This window comes from Condylura cristata, unplaced genomic scaffold, assembly GCF_000260355.1.
Source record: "Condylura cristata isolate star-nosed mole 26May11 unplaced genomic scaffold, ConCri1.0 scaffold00019, whole genome shotgun sequence".
NCBI classification, from domain to species: Eukaryota; Metazoa; Chordata; class Mammalia; order Eulipotyphla; family Talpidae; genus Condylura; species Condylura cristata.
Genome location: NW_004567120.1, coordinates 19,552,329 through 19,579,034, shown reverse-complemented (window position 1 = coordinate 19,579,034; position 26,706 = coordinate 19,552,329). Strand labels below are relative to the sequence as shown.

General features: G+C 42.1%; 2 protein-coding genes across 4 annotated transcripts in view; one reads left to right on the top strand and one right to left on the bottom strand.

The window, feature by feature from the left end:
* The window catches only part of LHFPL1 (lipoma HMGIC fusion partner-like 1), a 128,101-nt gene that overhangs the window by 92,417 nt on the left and 8,978 nt on the right, over positions 1–26,706 (top strand). The window lies entirely within an intron of this gene.
* Positions 22,767–26,706, bottom strand: part of ZCCHC16 (zinc finger, CCHC domain containing 16) — a 267,162-nt gene continuing 263,222 nt past the window's right edge. Inside the window, exon 2 of one of the 2 annotated variants that reach the window (XM_012727186.1) lies at positions 22,767–26,053. In XM_012727186.1, coding sequence (XP_012582640.1) covers positions 24,890–25,819 — 930 coding nt within the window. In that variant the 5' untranslated portion in view covers positions 25,820–26,053 and the 3' untranslated portion in view covers positions 22,767–24,889. The remainder of the gene's footprint in view (positions 26,054–26,706) is intronic. The other variant, XM_012727187.1, reaches the window with a different exon arrangement.

Genomic DNA, 26,706 nt, shown 5'->3' with positions numbered 1-26,706 from the left:
TAAGGGGCTAGTTAAACAAATGTTGAAAAGGAAAAAGTTCCAGATTTTAAGGAATTACCTTCACGTAAGGAAAGATCTAGCAGAATACTGTGATGTAGAGTCAGCAGTGGATCAGGACCATGGTCTGTTGACCCACTAAGGTCACAGTGAGCCTACATCAAGACTTAGGAGGCTGAGCTAAACCAGAATCACATCATTTGTTTTTCTTCTTTCATGGCTTCTGGTTCAATGCCTACTTTCCTCTCAAAGTTTAATTTCTCTTCCATTCACTCCATAAAGACATTTCCCACTATTGCTCAAAATAAAAATCTACCCTTGGCATTCCATGTTGATGGTCTTATACTTGCTTATCCAGGGGTGATTTCTTAGTCATTGTTGTACCTGTGACCTTGCTGATGGTAGGGGTGGATGAGAGAGATCTAATGGAGTGTGATTCTTACCCACAGGGGCCAGAATCCCTTAGGATGTGACTATCAGATTCCCTGTAGTTAACTCCATTTTGAACCTCAAATGGGCTGGTGTATCACCAGCAAAGTCACTAAGACAATTCACTCTCCTGTGAGGAACCTAGGAGTTTTTTTAACAAGTCCTGTTTCTTTTATGTGTTACCTGATTCCACAGGTAGCCCTTGGTATATAAGTGGCTCTAAGGAGACCTCCCTTGTGACCCAGAGATGAGGACACTGTACCACTGCCGCCATCAGTCATTGGCTCTGGGTGCTTTAGGAGACAGACATAACTCCCAGGTGAGCAGGCCATCAGGTGAGGTGATTTCAGTTGAGGTATCAATCTGAGTGGTCCTGGGACTTAAGGTGCAGAGTAGAGGTGATGCATATCAACCAGTGTTCTTATAAAGAACCACAGCCCAAATCTGACTTCAGCAGAAAAGAAACTGTTTGAGCCTTGTTAGATAGAAGCTTATACAATCCCCAAGTAAGCCAAAGAATCAACTTGGAGGCAATGCAACTAAAAATAACTTTCAAAATCACAAAGCAGAAGTGGAGACATGACACACTACAGCCAGGGACAAGGGCCCCACATTCACTCACAACTGCAAGATAAAGATACCCTGAGGTGAGTGAGGTGACCTGGTGCCATCATCCATCATCCAAGTCTTCGACAGCTAGGCCTTGGTGATCTCATGTTGTACATAAACAATTTCACAGAAAAGTAACATCAGACAGGGCCACTCTGTGGTGGTGATGGATCAAGACAGAAATGTAAATATTATCCAAATCACAAAGATGCACAGGCCGCCCCTGACCCTTGCTCATGCAAACAACTGCTGTTCCTTACCAATTTAGCTTTAGCTTTGAGCTAGTCATCCCTCTACTTAGGTGAAATTTATTAAGGTACTCAACCTCTGAATCACCACTGTTTCCTGGTTGCGTTAATCTAGATACAACCTCACTTCTTTAAAATCTTCCTGAAATCATCTAATACAAGTCCAAATCCTATAAGTCCTCTCTGCAACCCTCCCTGTGGTATGCTTTTTTTCCCATGCAGTAATGGGTAATAAAAGCCACTTGTTCAACTACAAGCTATGTTCTTGGCAGTCTTTCACTGGAGGGCATCGACAAATCACTTACCATGGGCACCAGATGCTACCAGCAGACCCTTTGCAACTGCTGTCTCCAATAATTAAATGGAACTGCCACTGCCTTGGCCAGAATGGAATCCATCTGCTCTTCTCTATCTCTAGCTTCCAAATCTAGGTCTAAGTAGGTATGCTTGATTGAAGGGCCATAGGTTATATGCCGACATGCTAGCAAGCAAGGAAACTAGGAAAGTACATTTCTGGTTTAAGGAGTCTGGCATTTGTAAGATGAGATTTTGAGACATGGGAAGCATGTTTAGAAGTGCTGATTGAACTTATCAGATGTGGTGGTTCTCCACCCAGTCCTCGGGGTCCCCTCTACTGGTCTGGTGTGCTCTTGCCCCAGTTGTTGTAGATGCACATTCAGAACCTTCTTGGTAGAACTTGGGCAACTGAAGTCACCTTCTGATGGCCTCCCCACCTGGGAGTTATGTCTGTTCCTAAAGCTGCCCAGAGCCAGTGACTGATGGCGGCAGTGGTACAGTGTCCTCATCTCTGGGTCTCAAGGGGGAGGTCTCCTTAGAGCCACTTATATACCAAGAGCTACCTGTGGAATCATGTTAGGGCTAGATTCAATCTGAAATCTCATCCTTGTTTAGCTTCTTCCTGTTCCCTATCTCATTTAGCTCCAAAATTGTTTCTGAGAACATTCTCCTAATAAATACATGTATAAGAATCCATTCTGGGGAACCAATCCTAAGGCAAAGTCAAACACCCATATCTTTGGTCAATTTCAACATGAATCATTCACTATACTTAAGGTTAATGACAACATACCATCCATATAAGAAAAAAGTAACTTTTCCTGATATAAGTGAGAACATGAACAAGAGTGGCAAATTCTCATCAGTTACTGTATCCAGCTCTCAGATAAGGACCTTTATGTGATATGCATTCATCTTCTCACTCCATCATAATTCCACATTGAAATTCTGTAAATTTGAAAGTGTTGTAAAGTTTACCAGTATATAAGTAATAGAATGGAGAGGAAATTGAATATGTAAAAACAAGGAAGAGACTATGGGTAAATATTGTTTTTTTTTCCTACAACCTTTTATCTACTAGTCAGACCATATTTCCTTTGTCCTTAATCAGCAAAACAAAGGATATAAACATTTATCCCTGAGGTATCAGTCATTGGCCCATATTTGGTTGTGCAAGTCTTTTAGTTGGACTGCAGAACCAGGTACCTGGAAGAATCCTCTGTGTTCCAGACATATTCTTACCCATCTCTTCACTGCACAACAGAAAACCTATGTCACACCATCTAGCTTGAAAACCTCCCATCTGGGTTGTAGTTTGGTGGCAAGTGAAACACATAATAGCCAGGTAGCTGTCTCTGCTTCTAGATAACAGACATGTTGTTGTCTGTGTGTTCCAAAGAGGCATAGATCTCTTGCACACTGAAACCTCGGAGCCAGCAGAGCTATCATTTTGTGAGTGGGCTATTAAATTGAGAAGTCCCACTCCAGCCTTACATGCTGGTTCCTAGACTACTGGCTAGAATAGAAATACAATGTCTATTGACCATTATATTCAGAACATCTTAGAGGACAGCACCTCCAGTTTTCAGATGTTGGCTCCTGGAGACTCTGTAATTAACTTTTTAATAGTCCATTACACTGTTCTGCCAGGATAACTATTCCTGGTTTATGTCTCTGGCAGGTCAGTGAGTCCTTTGGGTGTTAGTCTAACACCTCCCTCTTTTCTCTGTAAGATGAGTTTCTTATGAGGGATACTGTGGATGTGAAAAAAGGACATTCATTAAGTCTGTGGATGGAGGTGCTGGAAGAAGCATTGCAGGCCAGGAAGGCAAACCCGTATCAGAGGAAGTACCATTTCCAGCAAGAACAAATGGCTTCCTCCTTTAAAATAGAGGGCACCGAAAGTCTCTGGAGACTGTGACCCGACTGGGGGACTAGCATTGGGCCCTTCCTGCAAGTTTGGGTACTCAGTAGAGATAGTAGGTAATTCAGCTTTGGTGAGTGGGAGACTGTGTGGTTCAAGCCACGCATATCCTCTATCACTACCTCTATGGGTGGTTATGTGATAACCCATTGAGCAGGCGCTGAGGGCACTGGGCAAAGAAGTAACTGATACTGACTATTGGGATATTTTATTGCCTTGGTGGTTGGCTGATTTCTCTGGGAGTGGTGGCCTTTTGATAGGCTATCATATCAGACATAAATATTCTCATGAAATAGCGAACATTACTTTTTTAAAGATTTGTTTGTGTATACAGAACTGGGGTACAGGCCAGAGGCTCAGGAGTGGTGAGAGGCTTCACCAGAGACAGAGCGGGGAGCAAAACAGGCAGATCGATGAAGTACACTGCTGAGGGGAGCAGCGGGTCAGGAGAGGTCTGCCATGTCATGTGGTCACCTCCGGGGCAGGCGGGAATCGAACTCATGCGGAAGTGGCTTTAGTTTCTCAGTGCTGCGTTTTAACCCGCTGTGCCACCAGGGAGGGCCACAAACCTACTTTATAAAGCTGATATGATGTTGGCTCCGGTGGTATAAAGCAGTAGAAATACGACTTCCAAATCAATTTTAAAATGTGATTCAGATGGTTATACTCATTCTCTGGAGAATGGCTAAGTCTGGAAGCACTGGGAATGGTGATTTAGGTTTGGTACCTCTTTGATGAGGTTAGGACTCTGGAGAGAGGAAAGCTCTGAGAAGAGGCTTGTTGACAAAAACATAGACAGGCTCTTGGTCTTAGGATTCGCAAACTTGAATTTCACTTTCAGTTCTGTCATTTATGAGCCGTGAAGCCACAGGAAACATGATTTGCCTTTCTTGGTTTACCTTCCTTGTCTGTCAAATAAGGTTAATTGTAGTCTCTTTGCCAACCTCATGGAAACTTCAGGTGAGATAATGCATTTGAAAAGCACTTAATACATTTTGAGGTGCCGTACAAATATCAAAATGCAATAATGGACTGAATCCCATGAACTCAGTTTCACTTGCAGGGGCCAGTGAAAGGTTCAAGCCACGTGCTGTGCCTTCACTGGACCATGGGCCATACTGATGGACAAGGTCCATAATTTTTAATTATTTCAGCCCTCAGCTTTAGACCAAGAAACCTGTGGAGGTGGCAGAAGGGCCATAATCTGAAAGAATCCATATGAGTGAAGACTCACTGTCGATTTCTGGCTGTGCCTCTTGAATATGTCAGCAAATGGAGAGAGCAACGTGTGTGAACACGCTCTGGATTAATAACTCCCTCAATGGGTGACTCTGAAAACCATGAGGGCAGAAAATGAGGATACCACAGAGGGTTTTATTGGCACTGGAGCCAAAGCAATTGCTTTTTGAAAAATGTGATATTCTGAAACAATCCCTTTTTCTTTCCTACTTGAATTCTTGGAATATGTCTCCTGAGTACAGGCTGACCTGGGTAATTGATGAGTCAGTTTCCTTGGATACATGTAGATGTTTAAATAACCCCCCAAACTATTCTACTTCAGGATTGTGTGTGTGTAAGTAATCCACACTCGGCGTGTACCCTTAAGTGTAACAACACACGGTTGCAGACTCATGGTATGGTGTTAACAGGTGAGTGAAAAGGCAGACGGCTCCAGAAAATATGGGCTAAAATTATATGATTCTGGAGAAAATGGGGAGGGTGGTCTGAGATGCATAGACATAGTGGAGGCCTATGAGGCTAAGGACAGAATTGCCTTATACTGGAATCGCTGTGCTTGCTGTTAGGCCAGTAGCTGTGGGTAATCTTCCTAATTATGCAATGGCTCATTGTATACAGCTCGGAAGTGTGCACAGGAAAAGACTTGTTTTGTTATTTTATGGAGTGTCTCTGACACACCTTTCTCAAGGTCTTCATTCTCAGCAACTTACAAAGTGAGCAGCAGGTGACATCGCCACACATAACAAGGGAGCAAAGCAGTAGGGTTATGGAACCAGGGCTCTCTGTGTTCGTAACCTCTGCAGCTGCTTTCTTCCGTAAGAAAAGTCATGTAACTCAAGCGGCAGAGTCAGAATTTTCACACAGGCTGCCTAGTTCCAGGGCCTGAATTTAGTTGGTGACAACAATCTTGGAGTGTTGGGATAGGTGACACTCTGATTGGCTGCCTCCTACATTTTGTAAACGTCTACCCAGGCTGAATAAAAAAAAAAAATTCAGGTTCTTTCCCCAAAGTGTTATATTTTATTTATTCATCCCAAGAGCTGGGGTGTAGGCCAGAAGTGCGGGGTGAGGGTGTGTATGAGAGAATTCACCAGAGACAGAGTGGGGAGCAGAGCAGGCAGACTGACTGAAATACATGGCTGAGGGGAGCAGTGGAAGAGACAGGGGAGGTCTGCCACACCATGTGGGTAAGCTCCCTGGCCAGGGATTGAACTCATGCAGCAATGGCTGGCAACAGCTTCATAGCACTGAGACTTTAACCACTGTGCCACTGAAAGCAGCCCCTCCCCCAAATTTGCTGGTTTTCTGCCAAAATTGCCTGCCCCTTTCCCACCTTCACCAACTGCATTCCCCCCACCCTGTTATACGTGAATCCTGAGGTGCTCCCATCATTTTTTGAACTGCTCCTGGAATAGCTTCGCAGGGCACCAGTGCCGGTCACGTCCAGATAAGGTCCACTGGAGTCCAACCCTGAAGGTTTTGTGTGTGGAAGATTGAATTTGCAATTATATTCTCTCTGCTTCTGTGCCCTGCAACCTGGGGATTCATGAGGCACAGGCCATGAAGCAAGCCACAGAGCTCCCAGGGATTTGGTCATTAGTTGTCAGGGCTGGAAGCTTTAATGTGGCTCTCTATAGAGCAATGGGCGGTGATGAGGAATCTACATTATTTTAAAAGAGCCAAGATTCTTTCTGACTGTTCTTTGTACTGCAGCTAAAATGCAACTTCAGAAACCAAGATTTTCTTCCCATCAATGCAGTAGATGTTAGGAGAGATCCAAGGTCCCAGAAATCCAAAATCCACAGGAGCTTTCAATCTATTGAGAAGACACAATATATATCTAACAGATTGTTGCAAAACACTTCACATTTATGTCAAAGTTTATATGCAGTTTAGTAATAGTATGAAAGGCAGGTACTATGGGAAGTCAGGAAGAAGAGAAACGGATAACACAAGCAGTAATACCACCTTTTTTTTATAGAGTACTAAGTATATGGCTTGAGGATATTCTGATCCTCCCTAGAATGCCACTGACTGTGATACCAGATTTTCCCCCAACTTTAAAGAGGAGGAAATGAAGGCACAGAGCAGTCAGGGAACTTGTCCAAAGTCACACAGCAGGTGAATGGACTTAAACCTAGGCTGTTTGGAAGCACTGTGAGCTGTTCCCTGTGGTAGTGACTTAGTTCATAAAAGGTGTAGCAGTATCTTTCAGATCTAAAATCCATACTATAGCAAGGCATGAAGAATAATGTAGAATTCAAAGATGAGGAGTGATAATTGCAGTTTAAAAAATAATACAGTTACATGGGCTTTTCATTGGACATTGGTTACACAGCTTGCTTTTGCAGTGCAAAGGGTTATTTGCATCATGGGTCATTCTGAGACAGTGCTATATAAGAAGGATATGTGCTTTGGACTCAGATAAGCCTGGATTGGGTCCCGCACATGTCATTAATGGCTGTGTGACTGTGGCTTAGTTACTTAATCTGTCCAACTTGCATGCATTTGCAGCAACATGGATGGAGCTGGGAGGGAGTATGCTAAGAAAAATATGTCAGACCAAATAATATAAATCTCAGGTGGACTGTTGAGAAACCGAGTAAAGGGTCAGGAACAAAGGAACATTGTGATGGATCATGGGTGCTGTGGTGGTGGAAGAACTGAGGGTGAAATCAAATGCTGTCCAAAAATGTCAATGATGTAAGAAAATAAATTTAATAATAAAATCTCTGAATTAAATACAAAATCATATTCATTTAAAAGAACTCTTTTATTGAGTACCTAGGTGGTCCCACAAGCTTGACCTCTATTACCTCATTTAACCATCACGGCAACTCCATGAGCTAGGAATTGCTATCTTGACTGTATCCAAAAAGGAAATGTCCAAGCTCAAATTAATGGTAGTAGGTCTCCTTCCTTGGTTTGCGATCATTCTCTGTGACTGCTGGATGTTCCTTTTCAGTTGCCACTTGGGACCAAGGCAGGATTTTAGCTGAATGACCAGAATTAGGACTCAGTGTATATGTGAGGAATGTTGAAAGATCTTAGATGACCATAAGTACTTTGCCATTTTATTGCAGTCTTACAAAAATTAAGAGGGTATCAAGAACTTTACAGTTAATTGATAAAGGATATTAAATCTTTAAGCATTAACCTAAATACTTAGTTACTAAATAACCTTTGCTAATTTATAGGAATAAGCAATGATAGGGAGGGAAAAGAAGCGTAGTGAAAAGGGTTAGCTCTAATAGATACTAAGTTCGATGTTGTAAGGTTACAGTGTTAAAACATGGTATGTGAAAGAAGCAGCAAATCAACAATAAGAGAACTCCATAGCACTCACAAGGTCCTTGCAGAAAAATCTGTCATAAATGGTGCACAATGTAGATCTTCCACGACTGTTTATTGAATGGATGAGTAGAGGAGGATTATATGGAAATGTCCTTCAATGTTCTGAGCATCTTGCCACATACCCTCTCATAAACTTGACAGCAACCTTATGGAATATGTATTATCCCCTTTCATTGTGTAGTCAGCTGGTTGTGGGGTTACATTTTGTCTGCAAAGTGATGGCAGTGAAAGGCACCAGAATTTAAGATTTAGACTGTTGTGTACTGGTTGGTCTTTTTTTGTCTGATCCGTGTCTGAATTGAAAATACCTGCACACCTCCTGGCTGGCTCGCAGAGACATTTTGCCACAGATGGCTTTCTGTGTCTGTCACAGTCTGTTTCACCTGTTAGAGATGAGCCATCAATCACGGTCCCTGCCCTTGAGGCGCCTACCATCTAGGCAGATAGCAATGATGGGAATGGAGCGCGTAACTGCCTGCACAGTGGAAAACAAAGTGCAAACAGCGCACAGATGGAGCCCTAAATCTGCTGAAGCAGAGAGAGCGCTTTGCATAAACTGAAGGTTGGGGGAAAGTGAATGTGAAGTGGGTTTAGTGAGATTTCGTACTAACTTTTGATTGCATGGAGGTTAATGGGAGAAGCTATTTGAAAACAAGGAAGGGATGGAGTGAACTTGGAGAGGACAGGTGTGAGAGAAAAGATTGGTGATGGAACTGCTGAGAGAAGGCTTGAAAGGAGAAATAGCCTGAGGATGAGTATATTCAGCAGAGAACACAGCTCTGACTTCACCGGCTCAGCAAGATCTTGTTTTGTAAAAGTGAGAAATGGCAAAAGAAGTTCTCTTGCTTGGGCTTGGAGGTGGATGAATACCTCCTTCTTCGCAGAGAAGGAAACTAACAGGGTTCCCTGAACTGAACGGATGGTATATAATTGCTTCTGAGTTCCTCTACTTGCCCGGAGAGGCCAGCTTCTTATGCTGAAAACAAAGAGCATTTCTTGTCGACTTTCATGTGCCAGACTCTAGCTAAGTCCTTTACGTGTATTATCTCATGCCATCCTCAAAACAACTCCACAAAGTACAATTCCTAACAGATGGGAAATTTGAGGCCTGTGGGGATTAAGTGACAGGTCCAAGTTCACACAGATTGTAAGTGGCTGAGCTCAGGGCTGTTTGACTCCAAAACACACATGCTTTTCCAGACTCTACTCTTGGGCAATGTACCAATCTTTCCATCCCTTTACAATATTGGACAGACCTCAAGAAACTAGGGTGGCTGGCAGGCAGGCTGGTGGCTTCTCTGATGAGTCCCCTTGTAAAGGATCCATGTAGTCGTTTATGATTCCATCTGCCTCTGTTACTGAAATGCACACATAATCTGCAGTGGTAGTGATGCTCTCCTCTCCCCAGCCCCAATTAAAATTACCAGAATGATCCATAAGGAACAATACCAATTGGTTTTTGCTCATTGTTTCTCCAAGCGGAAGAACACCTGCACAATAAATCTGTCAAAACAGAAAACAGGAGGAAGGAAGGGAAATCGAAGTGGTCTTCCAGCTTTAACCCTCACTACGTAGTTAACCTTAAATTCATCCAGGGCTCCCACTTGCTACAGGAAAATGTAAACATGGATATATAGAAAATTCTGTATATTACCCAGTCCCAGCCAACAACATAAGACAATTGAATTTTCTTCTAAAACACTAGGCCCCACAGTTTAAAAAAAAAAAACAAAACTTTTTTTTAATAGAAACCTCTAGCACAACGAGAACCCTAATACTTAACCCCTCAGCTCCTATTTACATGTGTAGTTTTTCTTATGTTTGATGACATTAAAAGACACATAGTATAAACTTTGCTATCTTAGTTACTTCTAAGTGTAGAGTTCAGTAGTGGTCAATATATTTACATTTCTGGGCATTGGATCTCCTGAGCTTTTTTATATTGCCCAACTGAAGATCTATACACATTAAACAACAACTCATTTTTCCCTTCCTCTGGGCCCTGGTAACCACCATTCTACTTTTCATTTCTCTAAATTTGACTGGTTTTGATCTGCTCAAAGACAAAATTCAGCTGGGAAAATTTTAACTATCTTAATTTGCTTTACTCAGTGATCATGCATCTGGAGCATGTTATCTAGCTGTGAAGAGATGTACAAAAAGACTTGTGGGCAGAAGAAAGTTGGGCAAGGGAGGAACTCTGATGAAAAGTAGATGGGTTCTGGCAAGGCTATGTTCCTTCAGGAGCTGGCAGGGGTCTCCTGCACACAAAACTTGATAGTGCTGAGTAGACAAATTGCAAATGGAATGGGTTTAGGTCTCTTCTGGAAGAATCTGAAGCTTTAACTTAGGTATCAAGTCTTGATTTGGTGATGTGGCATTAGCATAACTCATCTCCATTTTGGGCCTCTTGTCTCCGTTCTCTCTTGGTTTGTTCTTAATAGCTGATTTTGAAATTTTATTTATTTCCTTTATTGAGGTAGCATTGGTTTACCATCCTCCATGTGAGGAAAACACCAGGGAAATAGGTTCACACACCCTCAGATGTAGGCTGTCACCCCACCCCACCATCCAACACTCACAGTTTTGAAAGAGACTTCATTTTAGTTGATCTGTATCATTTTGTGACTGACTTTTTTCACTTAGAATAGCATTACCAACTTTGATTCAAACCTGGTTTTAAAATCCTTGAAGACTGTCTTTGTAGTTGTAATAGCTAATAGCTTTATTTTATAGTGATGAAATACAACATAAACTTTAGCATTAGTAGCAATTAGTGCATTCACTGTGTTGTATGGCATCACCACTCTTACTTTCAGAACATTTTCATCTCCCCAGAAGGACCCCATATCATTAAGTAGTCAGTCCCCCTTCCTCCACACTCTGGCTCCTAGTGACCACTAATCATCTTCCCTGTCTGTCTTTGTGGACTTCCCTATTCAAGACCTTTAGTATAAGTGGAATTACACAATACACGGCCTTTGGAGACCGACTTCTTTCCCTTAGTATGTGTTCAAGTTTCATCCATGTTGCAGCTTAGGGTAGAATTTCCTGCATAATGAGTTTTCATTGTCAGATGGCGGACATTTGTGCTCTTTCTACTTTTTCGTTACTGTAAATAGTATTGCTATGAACATTTATGTACAAGTTTTGTTTGAGCATCTTTTTTTTCAAATTCTTATGGGTCTAAACCTGCAAGTTATGACATTTTATTAAGAGATATGTTTTCCTGTCTGCCTTGCTAGGAAGCTGTATAACATTCTGCATTCTTTCACCTTCAAGACTATAATTACTATAGTCTCAATGGGACTATCCAGTACTTTACTTTTTTTAACTAAAATTTAGTTGATTTGTCATTGGTCTCCAATACTATACAAATTTTAGGAGTATGGCTTCACAACCCATCTCAACATGTACACATGCTTCACTGCCCCCAAAGCCAGAGTACTTGGGCCTTTCCATAGCAGACTGATCCTCTCTGTCCTTTGTCCCACCCTTTTTAGTAACTTCTCCTCATATGCTATATTTTCCCACATTTTTCACAGTTATTTTTGTTGTGATTTTTCTTATTTCTTTGCTTTACATGTTTATATCTCACATATCAGAGAAGCCAACCAGTAAATGACTTTCACTTTCTAAGTTATTTCACTTGGCATAATCACCAGCTTCTATCCATGTTGTTACAAAAAGCAAGATTTCATCCTTTTAAACAGCTGAGTAGTATTCCATTGAGTATGTGTAGTAGTATTCCATTGAGGATGTGTTCCAAAAGCTCCTTATTCAGTCATCCATCAACGGGCATTTAAGTTTTGCCAAGCCTTGGCTATTTTAAGTAATGCCGCACTGAACATAGGGGTGCATATACCATTTCAAATTAGCTTTCTGATATTCTTTGAATAAATACATTCAACTAATATTGTGAGGTCAAATAATATTTCTACTTTTAATTACTCTAGTCATCTCCATGCAATCTCCCACAGAGGTTCACCAGTTTACACTCCTGCCAACAGTGTATAAAAGTTCCTTTTTCTCGTTGCTCTCGCCAACACATATTGCTCTAGTCTTTTTGATATGGGTTTTTCTTACAGGGTGAAGTGATAACTCATTGAGGTTTGGTTTGAATTTCCCTAATAATAAATGAAGTTGAACATTTTTTCATGCCAGCACTTATTTTTAATAAGCCATTATTTAGAATAACAACAAAACTATGATTATCAATATGATTGTAAGCCAGTGTTTTCTTTCTCTTGCGAAAACACTGGCTTACAATACTATATAGAATGTAGAGGTGTGGGATCACTCCTATATGTACAGTAACATGTCTATTACTATACCACATCCACCACCAATGAACCTATAGTCCTCCACTATAGCTTATTGGGTTCCCTACATGCTTTGCTTTCTGCTGTCAGCCCACCCCTCCTCTAGTAACCTCAATACTACAGACCCATTTCTAGGGTTTACTTTTGGTTTCATTTTGTTTGACTATTTTGTTTCCTTATATTCCACATAGAAGTGGTATCATCTGGTATTTGTCTTTCTCCTGACTTAGCTTAGTGTAATCCATGAGTTCACCTTCCTTTTATAGTTCTGTAGCATCACATTGTGTACATGTACCACATCTTCTTAATCCACTCTTCTGTCCTAGGGCACTTATGTTGTTGCCATAACTTGGTTGCTGTCAGTAGTGCTGCAGGGAACACAGATGTGCTTATAGCCCTGCCAACTAGTGTTTTTGCATTCTTCAGGTAGATAGTAGGAATAGAGTTTCTGGGACAAATGATAAAACTACTTTTAGGCCCTCCCTGGTGGTGCAAATGGTTTGGACACAGCCACTTCATTGTGTTAGTTCAATCCCTGGCTCTGGAAGTGATCCACATGGCACAGCAGACCTCTCCTGACTGCCCGCTGCTCCCCTCAGCAGTGTACTTCACTGATCTGCCTGTTCTGCTCCCCACTCTGTCTCTGGTGAATCCTCTCACTGCCCCTGCACTGCTGGCCAGTACCCCAGTTCTGTATGCATAAATAAATACATCTTTTTTTTAAAAAAGAACTACTTTTGGCCCTCCCTGGTGGCGCAGTGGGTTAAAGCACAGCACTGAGAAGCTTAAGCCACTTCCGCATGAGTTCAATTCCCGCCTGCCCCGGAGGTGACCACATGGCGTGGCAGACCTCTCCTGACCCACCCGCTGCTCCCCTCAGCAGTGTACTTCGTTGATCTGCCTGTACTGCTCCCCTCTCTGTCTCTGGTGAATCCTCTCACCCTCCGCATCTCTGGCCTGTACCCCAGCTCTATATGAATAAATCTTTAAAAAAAAATATTATGATAGACTTCCATACTGTTTTCCATAGGGGCTGGACCGGTCTACATCCCACCAATAATGTCTGAGGGTTCCCTTTTCCTCACATCCTCACAAACAGAACACTTGTTTCTGGTTTTGGTCACACTAGATGATGAGCATTTTTTTTTTTTTTCATGTGCCTGTATACCAGCTATAGGTCTTGTTTGGAAAGTATCTACTTAGCTCTTCTGCCCATTTTTTAAATTGTAAATACCCGTGTCCTGTGATTCACACAGCCTAGTGTCTTGCACAAAATATTGGGTATGGATATGAGTTCCAATCTTGGCATCATCACTTACCAGCTGTGTGACCTTGAACAAGTTTTCAGTTAATCCATTTCAGTTTTCTCATCCAGTTTCCTTATCTATAAATTGAGAATAATAGCAGCATCCATCTTATTGCCGTTGGGGAGAATAATTTAATTCATATGTCAGGCATTAAGAATAATGTGTGCAATGTTGTAAGTGCTGAGTATACGTAAGCTATTATTTGTAGTAATATTTAGCAGTTAAGGTAAAGTGGAACTGAGTTCAAAAATCCCAGCTCTATCAAAGATTAACTCTACCTCTGGCTCCGACTTATAGACTGTGTCATTGTGAGCTTCTGTTTATAGAACACACACATGAATGTGCCCCTCTGTTACGTCTCTGTGACACCGTACTGCAGCTGGTGTGGCTTTGTGACTATTTCAGCCAATGGAATGTGAGTGGGAATGTGTATGACTTTCAGGCCTGGCCCAAATGCCCCTCCCCCCAGGTTCTCTTTCACATTCCTTTTCCTTTATCTTCTAGTTGGATGCATAGCCCCTAGTGGTGAACCCCCTAGTGGTGAACCCCCAAATCTTAAATCTTCCAACAGAAAGGTTAGGCTTTCAGAACCACCGTGTGGTAGAACCCCCTCCAAATACTTTGTTGGAATATGGAGTGCAAGAGAAGTAGCCCTTTTGCCTTAAGCCCCTGAGATGTTAAGGTTGTTTGTTGAGGCAGTTAGCCTTTAAGAAGAATACAGTAATTCTCTTATTTGCATGCTCCATTAGGTTGAAATTGGAGCAAATCAACAGTATCACATAAGTTCAGGGGTAAATCATTTTCAACCGAAGTCTTTTCCTCCAGCCTTGCATGAGCTATCCATTGAGGCAGCTCTGTGTATTGCAGGGCCAGTGAGGTGCCTCAGGATCATTTTAAGGTGGTTCTCACCATCAACCCTAACAGTGATGCTTCCTCAGCGTTCACACACTAGGCACCTCACTGGCTTCACCCTAGTCCTCATCTGCATCCTGGTGTCCACAGAATTGGTACATCTTACATTCCTCCCCATTTCCTAACCCTAACAGTAAGCCTTGGCAGCTGGCAGAAAGCTGGTTTAGCTATAAATCTGCTATGATCTGAATCAAGCTAGTTGACTTCGATAAGCCTCAACTATTCTCAACTGTCCCCGGCTCCCAGTTCCCAGTAAGCAGGGCTATTGACACTCAGATTTGCTGAGGAGAGTGAGCGACTTCCTTCGCTTGTTATTCTCAATGATTTGTTGCTCCCATGTCCACTTCTCCCCTGCTCTCTGGGTAACAGCTTGGCAGTGACGTGTGCCAACGCTTACATGCCCTTGGATCCCTTAATGGGAAAGCAAGGTCTACAAGCCCAAAGAAACTTCATTTAGAAACTCAAAACATTTTGAAGGATGGCTTTACTTGCTAAGCAGACAAAGACTGCCTGAATATTCTTCCTCTCCACCAGCTGCTCCCTGGGCTGAGCTGGCTGGCCTGCTGCGACCTTCGACAAAGGTGGTCTGCTCTGCCATGATTCCTTTGGGGGAATTAACTTGCTCTTTGCTTTCCCTTATTGGTTGTCTTTATCCCAGGGACATCTGTTCAATGGATTTGTCCTTAGAGTGGTCTCCAAATCCAGCATTTTGGAACTGGTGATGAAACAAACCTAAGAAGCAATACCAGTCTGTGGGCCTCTACACACAACAAAACCGCAACACACACACACCTAGAGCCAAGCTTCATGTGCTCATTCCAGTCCCCCTGAGGATTCCAGTCTCAGCTCCTTGGGTAACTATTCCAGCTCTCCCACCTCATATCAGTAGTCTAAGGGATTGAGTGAGCTGCCATCCATTTGAATTTTGATGAGAGAAATGGGGAACTGGGATGAGTAGGTATAGGAGTGCTGGAGATGCTCTGCTCCAAAAATAAAACAAAAGCTAATTATGAGAGAGGAGAGGAGCAGGGAGAGGAAAGGAAAGGCCGGAAGGGGAGGCATGAGAGGGGTGGAGAGGAATGGTAAAGGGATGGAAGAGGCAGAGCAGAGCAATGCCAGGTGAGAAGGAGTGGGAGAAGCTGCAGAAGATGGGAATAGGAATTTTAAAAAAGGGAAGAAACAAGAAAGAAAAACTTCAGGACACACCAAAAAAGGGAAACATAAATAGAGCTGTGAGAAGGAGAAAGGTAAACTGAGAAGGAACCGTGGGGAGTGAGAAGGTGACAGCCCGGGGGTTGGCGGGGTGGTGGTTTGATCTGTATGTAGCAGGCCTTGTGCTTCAATCAGCTCAGGCAAGGCCGGAGAGATCCAAGGAGAAAGGCCACCCCTACTGTGGCAAAGCCCACTAGAATGTGAGCCCTCGCCAAGGCTCTGCGGATTCACTTAGGACCGACCTACTGAAATATTCTCAGAATCTTAGTCACTGTCAAAGCTTTGTGGCAGCTTTATTTCACTTGATGTCTGTGTGGGCACGGAATCAGACAGGCACATCAGAGAGATGACTGACCCTGACCACTGCTCCAGCACCAGTTTTGCTTTGGAGTCCTAGATTTTGTCTCTGCTCTCAGGATGACAGTGCAGGGAAGGAGTGACAGGGGTTAGTTAACAGGAAGGGAGAGGGGCTCTGGTCCAAACGCCACCGGCCTCAGTGTCGTCCAGGTCCACTTAGGACAAAGGAAGAGACTGAGGCCAGGAGAGGAAAGGTGAAGCGGGGACACCATAAGGAGCCACTTTGTTAGCTGCTCTTCTGGGACTTCCTCTTGACTCTGGTAGGAAACAGGAAGTATGTACCTATTTGGCAACTGTCAGAGACCCACTACTTTTCCACCTTGCCCCAAGCCTGCAACCTCCAGGAGTTAGTGCCAATCCTTCAAGGCACAATGGCTTCCCAAGAACATGAACTAGGCTGAGCCCCTGATAACCCTACTCTTGGGGTGACCAAAGGAGAGTGGGGAGTTTCAGAAGTCAAGTAACTACTTCTAAGTCTTCCCAGTCACCCGGTATCCCACCCTACCCTCCCTTCCTCTCCTCCCTCTTCTCTCTTTCCTTTGCATATGCTATGTACAGTTTATATACTACTTATATGGTCCTTGGTGCATGACATGTTATCACCATTGGCCCACACATTGCTTTGTTAATGAATTCGATACACTAAACACCTATGAAACTGCCACCCAGTGGAAAGAACTCAAAGCGTTTCCAACAAGCTCCCATCTATTCTGTCTTATCTGGTCTCCTCCCTCTGCCCTCTTTGTCACGGCTGGAGGTTATCAGCTATCTTGTATACTGTTTTTATTGTCCCCGTGATTTAATTTTCATTTTTTAAGTATGCACTGTCATTTTGGCCCTTCAGCCATTTTCCTGGATGTTTGACAAAAGACAAAGTTCTCATTGTCTTTGGGTCTTAGTTTCCTTTTCCATAAAATGACAAATAATAAGAATACCTACCCCAGAGCTATGTCATGAAGATTCACTGCATAAATGCATAGAAAGCACTGGGAAAGCACTTAGCATGTGATCACTACAGGTAAGAGTACCACCCTGTTGTTTCCTGCACTAACCATTTCTCCCTTTTGTCCACTTCCTCTTGGAAGACTAACCGGATTACCTCAGTTGAAACCAAGAGTTTATTTTCCCTACCTTCCCATGGTACCCATTCATACCTTCATTCTACATCATGTTTATACTAATACTAGTAACAGCCATTTCCCTTTAAAGCTGTGATTCTTAATATTACCAGTACCATAAAATAACCTGTAAAAATTTGAAGAGTTTCATTCCAAGATCCATGCCAGATCTAAGTAAGGCTATCAGGGTGTGGAGTGGGGGCAGGCTAGTAAAACCCAGCCATCAGCATTCTTTATGGTAGTTTTTTTTTTAATTGAGGTAATGTTGGTTTGCAACAGTGTATATGACTTAGGGGGATAGGTTCACACCTTTTCAGAAGTATGTTACCATTTTTTAAACTTCTTCTGGTAATTCTAATTGGCAAAGACTGGCCCATAGGTCAAAGGTGGCCTGCTGCCTAGTTCTGTAAATAGTTTTATTGGTTCATTTGTTTATGTATGGTCTATGGCTGATTTCACGGTACAATTAAGTGAGCTGAATATTTTGACAGACTCCCTCAAGGCTTAAATGATTTACTATCTGGCTTATTACAGAAAGTAATCTGCATATGGGAACCATATATTGTTATATTCATCTCTGTTTTCATATGCTTATCAGTGTTTATCCATAGTTGCTTAATAAGTGATTGTCCAAAGAAAAGATAGAAACGAGGTCTAAGGTCTGGTCTGCCAAATACGCGCCTGAATTTTATTTTCAGTAGGTCTGATATTAGCCAGTATTGTGAAGTATGTGAATTCGTTTTCTCTTGGTTGAGCGAAGACCTGGTTACAGGGGGTTAGAGCAGCCTGCTTACCTTGCTCTCTGCAATGATTCTTAGCACAGTGCTGTTCCTCATCTGCTACCATTCAGCATTCTTAGGTTTCAGGATCTCTAACTGCTTTCCATATCTATCATCATGTTCCCAAGGTCTCATCCAGATTTGTCTTATGGACTCTATCTTGTGGTTTATTTATGTCAACGTGGTTAAATGTTGGGGTCTTAATGTGAGGCAGCCCTAAGTGTGACTCTTGACTGTGTGACCCTTGTTTTACTGCTCACTGTCTCTGTGTGTTGGTTTCTGCATCTACAAAATGGGAAGAATAGTACATACCTCATAGGATCCTTAGAGGGGGAAAAAAGAGATAATGCCTGTAAAACACTAAGCAAGGCACTGGGCTTAGGAATAGTAATTGCCTGCTTAAAGGGTATCTATTACTATAGTCATCATAGCTATCATAGTACCGTAAGAGGTCTCATTGACTAGTCCCTTAAAGGCAGGGGCTCCCATCCTAAGTCAGTTCTGTATCCCCGCCATGCCTAGCCTATAGTGGACTTTCAATATGTATTAGTTGCCAGAATTGTCGCATTCTCCCTAAATGAAGCTCATGGCAGGGATGTAGTTGGCAAGCCCCTCCCCCCACCCTTAAATCACACTCTCCACTGCTTGCTTCCCTAGGCATTTGGGTGTTAATCGAGGCCATATATCAAAATAGGCACTGACATATGTGGTAATTTCACCAGCCTTGGGGCCATCACAAATTAATGTGTCTACATCCTCCAAATGAACAGTAACTTTATTAAAATTCCCACCTGTGACCAATGCATAGTGCATTTTCTTTTTTTCTTTTGAAAAAAGAAATTGCCACGATGGTGGTATTTCCACACTTGCCTCAACAAGTCTAACTTGCTAAGCTAGTGATTAGAGTCAAATCCCAAGGATATGCAAAAAAGCCCAGACTCCCAATATTTGACAGGAAAATAAAGTAGAAAAGGCATTGTGAAGCTGGTGACCATATTTCCTGCTTCAACACTACACTGGGCTCAGGGACTGTGATGTTAGCCTGGGAATAAGGCACCGTGTTTTGGCAATGTAATTGTATTAATAAAATGCCACTGCACAGAGCCTCCCAGTCCAGCATGTCTGCACTTGGCCATTTCCATTAATTTATTAACACTGTCCTCCAGATGCTAAATGGGATAGACAGGTCAGCAAGTGAAAGATCACCGTGTGGCCGTGTCAAAACCCTTGTCGGTTTGACAGCAATCAACCAAGGATCTGGGGTTCTGGTTAAAGATCAGGTCTGAGGAGGCAAGATCAGCAACAAAGCTTGAGGAGCAGGAGTTTCAGCTTCCCGAGCTCCTGCCTCCATTTTTTTCTGCCCTGTGCCTGGCTGTTCTAATCTCACAGCGGCTGATTTCTTTATACCCACATGCATATGGATTTGAGTCCTGCCTGTTATTTACTAGCTCTGTGCATCGATGATTTACATTAAGCTTCAATTTCCTCATCTCTATAATAAGGATGATAACAATAGATATCCAAGAGGGTGGTTGTATAAAATTAATAGGAAATGCACACAAATCAGAGCATAATGCCTGACATGTAGTTGGTGGGCGAGAAATGGTATTTCTGCTGCTGTAACCGTTATTATGATAATTACTAAGAAAGTCAGTGGGGAAAATGTTGTGCAAGGGCAAAGAGATGAGTTTCATGGTTGATTTAAAGATACATTTGAGAACATTCCGGCTATGTTTTAAGCATGGCGGGGTTTGTAGGTGTCAATTATGACTCAAGACAGAGAACTGTGTTGTGGCCTGCAGGTTAAGGTCAACACTCACTCCCCGCAAGATACTGATGAGATCCAAAAACGGCCAGCAAATTACAGGATTATCTTTGAAAAAGCATTGACTGTAAAAGAGAAGTATTATCTAATGCAAATTTATTTTGTGTCCAGCCTAGAAATCTGGGTCTTATCTGTCAGATTGACTTGAGTGGCCTGAATCCTGGCTCTGTAATTTATTAGCTTGTGGCCTTGGACAAGCTACTTAAATTCTGTGAGTTTACCTGTTTTAACCTTTAAAATAGAAATTCTAATAGTGTCTTCCCCATGGGATTCCTGTGAGGATCGTGCACATAAATGAGTTCACTTTATCCTTGGCACATAGTACCCAGTGACTGTTGTTATTTGAAATCTCCCAAATCATGTTGAACAGAAGCAACACTAAATCTTTTATATCCTGGAAAAATTGAACAGGGAGGGGTTTACAGCAGGTCATTCAGTAAGATCATTTACTTCAATATTGCTGTGTCATACAAAGTTGAGGCAAAGGAATACTGACTGAATGAGGACCTGGTTTCATTATACATTTCATTTAAAGTACTGTTTTCAAGAACCTATAAATGATCGTAAATGAGGATTTAATGAATACACAGGTGAAGGTAATCTAAATAAGTGGCTGTCTGATTTAAATGACAAATAGTAAACCTCTAGTCTTCATGTTATTTGAGGTGTTAACAGAATGAAAGCAGATTTAGTAAAGGACTCAGGCATGATGGAATCACCATGGATAACTAAGGGAACAGGACATTTGATAGTTATTGATATCCCCATGGTTAATGTAAAAGAGATCAAGGTTGTCTTCCTATAAATGTTCATCAGAGTCAGATTGCTGGACTGGAAATTCCTTGAGGTTGATACAGTGGGGGCAGTTCTCAAATTTAAATAGCTAACTAGCTGCAGTCTGAATTAATCAAACTCTAATTTTAATCTTGATTTTCCCATGACAATGGTAGTTAACAACCATCAGAAGTCTTTAAAGTGCTTGTCGTCTTCTAGCATTGTGCAAACATTATAAACATCATTGAGCTATTGTTCAGAAAGATTCAATAGCTTTGAATGAAGAACTACAGAAATATGGAGCCCTTGATAGCCAGAAACCTTTGTTAGATCCTGATTCAACAAGCAAGAGCCTACCCAGTTAGATTATAGATGCAGTGCATTTTTAGATGTCAAAGAATTTTCAAGAACCCATTAGGAAAACAAATGAAATTTAAAAGTCCTGTAAGGCATTGCTATGTTCTGTGCTTCCTTTGTAGGCTACTGACCAGATATGAATTGTGACAAGTAGCTGTGTGAACTTGCTGTATTGAGTGGTTATGTGAGGTGTAATTGAGTTAGGCAGGCTAGACAGGAGGGTTAGGGTTAACTCTTTCCTGGGTCAGAAATCAAGTGACTCTGGCATTAGAAAAGTACTGGTCTCAAATCATGGCCATATCGCTTACTAGCTGTGTGACACTAGAGCAGGTCAGTTAAACATTCAGAACCATCATTTTATCACCTTTAAACTGAATTTAAAACATCTATGTACTTAAAGGTGATAAGCATTAGCTGCTAGAAGTAGATTTTCCATTTTTCAGTAATGCAAAGTGAGTATCATTAACCAGTTGATTAACAAAATTAGCCAATGTCTGGCATAAAGTTGGCCTTCAACAGCTACTAGCTTCTCTTTCTTTAGCTTACAGATATATTTTATGCCCCTAAAGGATGTCTTCTATACATAAAGAAAATGAAATTGTTTTTATTTATTTTCTTATATCGTTGCAGTCCCTATAGAAAATGAAATTCAATGCGGTCATCCACTAGGTTATAATGAATCAAATGGAGTTGTTGGAATACAGTCACAGCCAGCTTATTGCTGAGCTGAACAGATAAGCAAACCAGTGTCATGTAAAGTATGAAATATAAATCAATGAGCAGGAAGCAGGCTAAAGTAGATCCAAGAATCAAAGCCAATACCAGGAAGTCATACCAATGATTTAGAGCCTGAATGCTCAAAGTTGTATGGTCTTGGTACCAAAATAGTTCTGCTGACACTTGTAAAAGATGTAACTCACTTCTGGGAATTTTGTTTACAAAATGTAGGCAGTGACTCTTACACCAAGTGTTAATGAAGCTACATGACACCATATTGAAATTTTTCCATTCTCTTGGCCAAAACATGCTTGAGGCATCATAGGGAGACAATGAAATATGGTCACCAATGAAGGAGGCTTTAATTTGCCAAGATGTTGGCATATCCTAAATTTCTGTTTTGTTTGAGGTGATTATTGTAGTCATAAGGAAGATGAGACTGGAAACTGGTGTCTTACTACCATGAATAGAGTTGAGGACAGCAACAGCAGGAGTCCTATGTTTTTCTATCTGTATATAACAGAGGTGGTAACAAACCATGCTCACACTCCTGCCTCTGAGAAGGTGTGTGACGAGAACTCATGTCCACAGTCATGTGCTAAGTCTTCATCCATGGTATTATGTAGGCAGTGACTGATGTTTGGACTAACCTATGTAGTATTGTCAGTAGGGTTTATTTATTGCAGTTACCATAGTGCTGAGTGTGAGTGAAATTAGTGTAGAAGTGAACACTACTAATCCAACTAGGAATTGTAGTCAAGTTGTTTACCAATGAGATCAATAAGAGAAGTTGACTGCTGAGTCATTGCTCCCACAGAGGCCAATATGTGGTGGTTCTCACCATGGTGCTGTCTTTGCATAGGGACAAACATTTTCCATTGTGCTGTGATTAGGGGTGATTAGGATCTGGAGGATCAATGCTATTAAAACACACACACTTACAAATTGATGTATAAACCAAGAACCAATTTATTCATTGATGAGAATTAACTGTCAAGCAGGCTAGAACATTTAGGCCAACTGGTTAGCAAATTTTCTCCCTGTAACTAAGTTTACGTGGGAAAGTTACTACAGAGCAAAAGGAGTTAGGCAATGATCTTTACGGCTCATGACACAAAATGGGGGACTCATATGTCTATCCTCCCATATGTGGACTTGCCAATCCTCTGCCGGTCACCATATCTCTAAATCTAGAGATTAGCAGTGTTCCATGACACTTTTTGCCCCCTTTTCTATAATCCATGCACAAAGTTCTCTTGTTAACAATTTCTTCTCCAGACTTAGTATAAAATGATTAGATTTTAGATTTTATCTGCTTGGTGGCATCAATCATGTAATAAATCTGCCTCCCTAAACCTTGAGTGGGTCCGGGTGTTTGTTGAGGGGGGTGATATACCCCAAGCCATTGTGAACGACATCTTGGAGTAGTTGCATCTCTACAATTTAATTGTTAAATTATTCTAATTATGACATTGGTTTACATTACTGTATATGTTTTGGCAATATAGTTTCACATCTCGTCAAATGTATGTTCTTGGTAGATTTAAATTGCTTTCATTCTCAGAAATTTCTGTAGGTATTAGTTCTGACACCTTCATAGAAGTCTATGTTAATGAGTTCACACTATTTGAAGTGGATAGTATCATAATAAAATTTTGAAGTGGTAAACAAAATGGGTGCTAGAGAGTAGTCAGTAAAGCATTATTCCATATATATTCATACCTCCAAGGTGTGTATTGGATTTAGCACATAGAGAACAAGGGATTTTGAAAAGTAGGAGGTGAATTGAACATAAATGTCCAAAATAATTACCTGTTTGCAGAGGCTATGAAATATGATTTCTCAGGGAAGGTGGCAATGTTGCTGGAGAAGGAAGGTCCAAAGAGGAAGTAAAATCGTGCATCTTTGTGCAAGACCACAGATAAAAAAAGATCGTGATGAAGCCAACAGGATATTCCTATCAGAATTCTAGGACCACACTGGGATTGCTAAGGAGACTGATTGGAGTCCATTGGTTTAGTCCCTCATGACACTAGTAGTGCTTGATCAGACTATCTCTAGACTATCTCCAGGTAGTCCCAGAGTCACTTGAATTTCCAAAAGATCTACCTGCTAGAGGATCTCACACAATCCCAATATCCTATTGAAAGTTTCTTTGCAGAACTGGAATATATGCAAGGTGTCTGTCATGAGCATATGGAATAAAGAACATACTGTACAACAAACTATTAATAAAGGGCCTTTGTGAATGCAAATAAAAATTTGCACAGTGGTTGGTGGGGCATTAATGGGTGAATATATCTGTTAGTGCTTCAGGATGAGAGTAGTAAGGTGCTAGTTGGATTTAACTATTGTCAAAATTGGCATTCTCCAGAAACAAGGTCAATGTATAATTGCACTTAAATATCCTCATAGGCCTTGATGGCTGGTGGGGAGTATGAGATTAGTGATCTTTCTTCAAGAGACCCATTATGGAGACATATCAGCACCAAGGAGCAGGCAAAAGGGCACCAGTAATTACCAGCAAGTGCTGATCATCAACTGATATCCATAATATTGTAGAACTGTGCAGGAATGTTTAAATGGCAACACAATGCATAGTTGCATGGAAGGGTGCACACCTGTGTTTCCATGAATGACTCTGGTCAATGAGGTGGAACTGGACTCAAGCCTCTACTAGGAAAACATAAGGGACCTAAGCCAACAAGGAACCAGGATACAGATCTTGGGTGGGGGTGGAGAGATGAAAGACTTGAGCTAACAAATTCAACCCATATTCCACCCATTGGTGAGAATGGGGTTATCTATATACTTCCAGGGTTGTTTTCATTGGTTCAAACTAGGCAGCATTTTGCTGTAGGCTTTCAGTGCTCTTGAAGAATTGGTCTCAACTGCAGAAAGTACCTGGGTTTTGTTTCATCACTGTTTATCATCTTTGGTGATTAGTTACCAAATGAGCAAGATCTGTTTAAATTCCCCAAAACACATGTGTTCTGAGAGTGAAGTGGTATCACAGTTCCCTACCTGTACTTTAATAACCCATGTGGGTTATAAATCAGTAAGGCTGAAGGTGAGAGGGATACATGTTTACAAGATGATTTGCCTGGGCCTCTTACTGGTGAGTTGGGTTACTGATCCTTGCTGGGGCTCGAGAACGTTTGGCAAGACAATCACTTGTAATGTGACCAGCCTGGCTGCAGTAGAGGCACAAGTGAGCTTCTTGCTGACGGGCTCGTTTGGCTGGAGTGAGAGGGGATTGGCTTCCCCTCAACTGTATCATCTCATCTTTGGGTAGTGGATCTGTGGGGCTGGAGAGGGCTTGATGGTGGCTATGGGAAGCCAAGACTGTGAGCTGCTCCTCTGCTCGAAGGAGCTCTGGCCTGCCACTATGTTTTTTGTCCAACTGAATACACTGAGTGATCAGATCAGGGAGGTTGTCCATCATGTTCTTTTCACTCACCTCATCCTCAACAGGGGCAACTAATCCCTCTTGGAAGTAGTCACACTGATTGGTTTCATTGCAACTCAGATTTCGAGCAGGGAGTTGGAAACTGATCACATCCTGCTGGGAGTTGTCTCCTTTGTCAGTCTTAGCATTGACCAAAGGGTGTATTTCCTGTTTCACGGGCTTGCTAACTGATGGTTGGAATTCAAGAACAATGTCTTCATATTGCCTCATCAAAGTATTCTGGTCAATTCCGGACATGACACCACACTTTTCCATCTGCTGAGAAAGGCAGTCAAAAAACAACTTAACTTGGGTGTCATCTGCAGTATTGGAGACCATGGGAGTTGTCAAATAGGTAGTCACCTCAGCAAGAAATCCTGAGAGATTGGCAGGGACACCATGAAACTTGGAGGGATGCTCTGATGAGAAGGGTACAGGCATTACTGAAGTGGCCATACCAGGCTTGACTTGACCCTTTAGAACATGGTTCTCCTCGGGCAGATGCTGCACTTGCCATGGCAGAGTTCGATTCTCCTCCTGAAGGGAGGGCTGCTCTACCTGCAAGGCAGGTGGTGATTCCGGGTGTTTCTCCATTATATCCTCTGGAATCAAGTGGAACTAAGAGTAGAGTACCAGTGCTGGAGCCCAACAGGCAGATGGTGGGTGTTCTTTGTGACTAGAGAGACAGTGTTATGAACTGGTAGCTATGAACAACTCACAAAGAGGAGCTGAGTTCAAGAGATGCCAAAAATCGATGTACACTATTCACTGTTGTCTCTTCTTCATGGAGAATGCCAGTGTTCTGCATATTCAGAAGAAATAAATTACCTTAGGACACACAAGGGTTTGGAATTAAGATGTAAGTATGAATGTCATGGTAGAGTCCTGTCCCACCCCCTTCCATGTCATACAGGGGCAATTTGCCCTCAGGCTAAGGCTGTGGATCTAACTTATCTTTAAATCAGAGAATCACTGAATTTTACAATTTAAAAGGACCTCATAAATCACTCAGGATGAACTGATACTTTTAGAGATGAGAAAACAATCCCAAGGATGTAAGGAGTTTTTTTTTTCTTCAAAGTCATACTAGTACTGCCAGAACTGGCATGTTCGTCAGGATGCCTGTCCAGGCAGCTCTCCTTCCAGGGCCACACGTGTGACCTTGAGTACAGTGCATGACCCTTGCTCCATAAATACGTGATCTGGGGCCCAGGGGCATCAGCATCACCAGGGAGGTTGTTAGAAATATGAATCCAGGGCGTCCCTGATGGCCCCCTGCAGCAAAGTGGCCTGAGTTTGATAGATTCCCCTGGCCAGGGAGCTGACCCACATGGCCCAGCAGGCCTCTCCTGTCTCACCCACTGCACCCCTCAGCAGTGTATTTCAGTCAATTCCCCTTTTATGCTCCCTACTCTATCTCTCGTGAATCCTCTCGGCCTGTACATCCATTACATCCATGCTACAATAATTCTTTTTTTTTT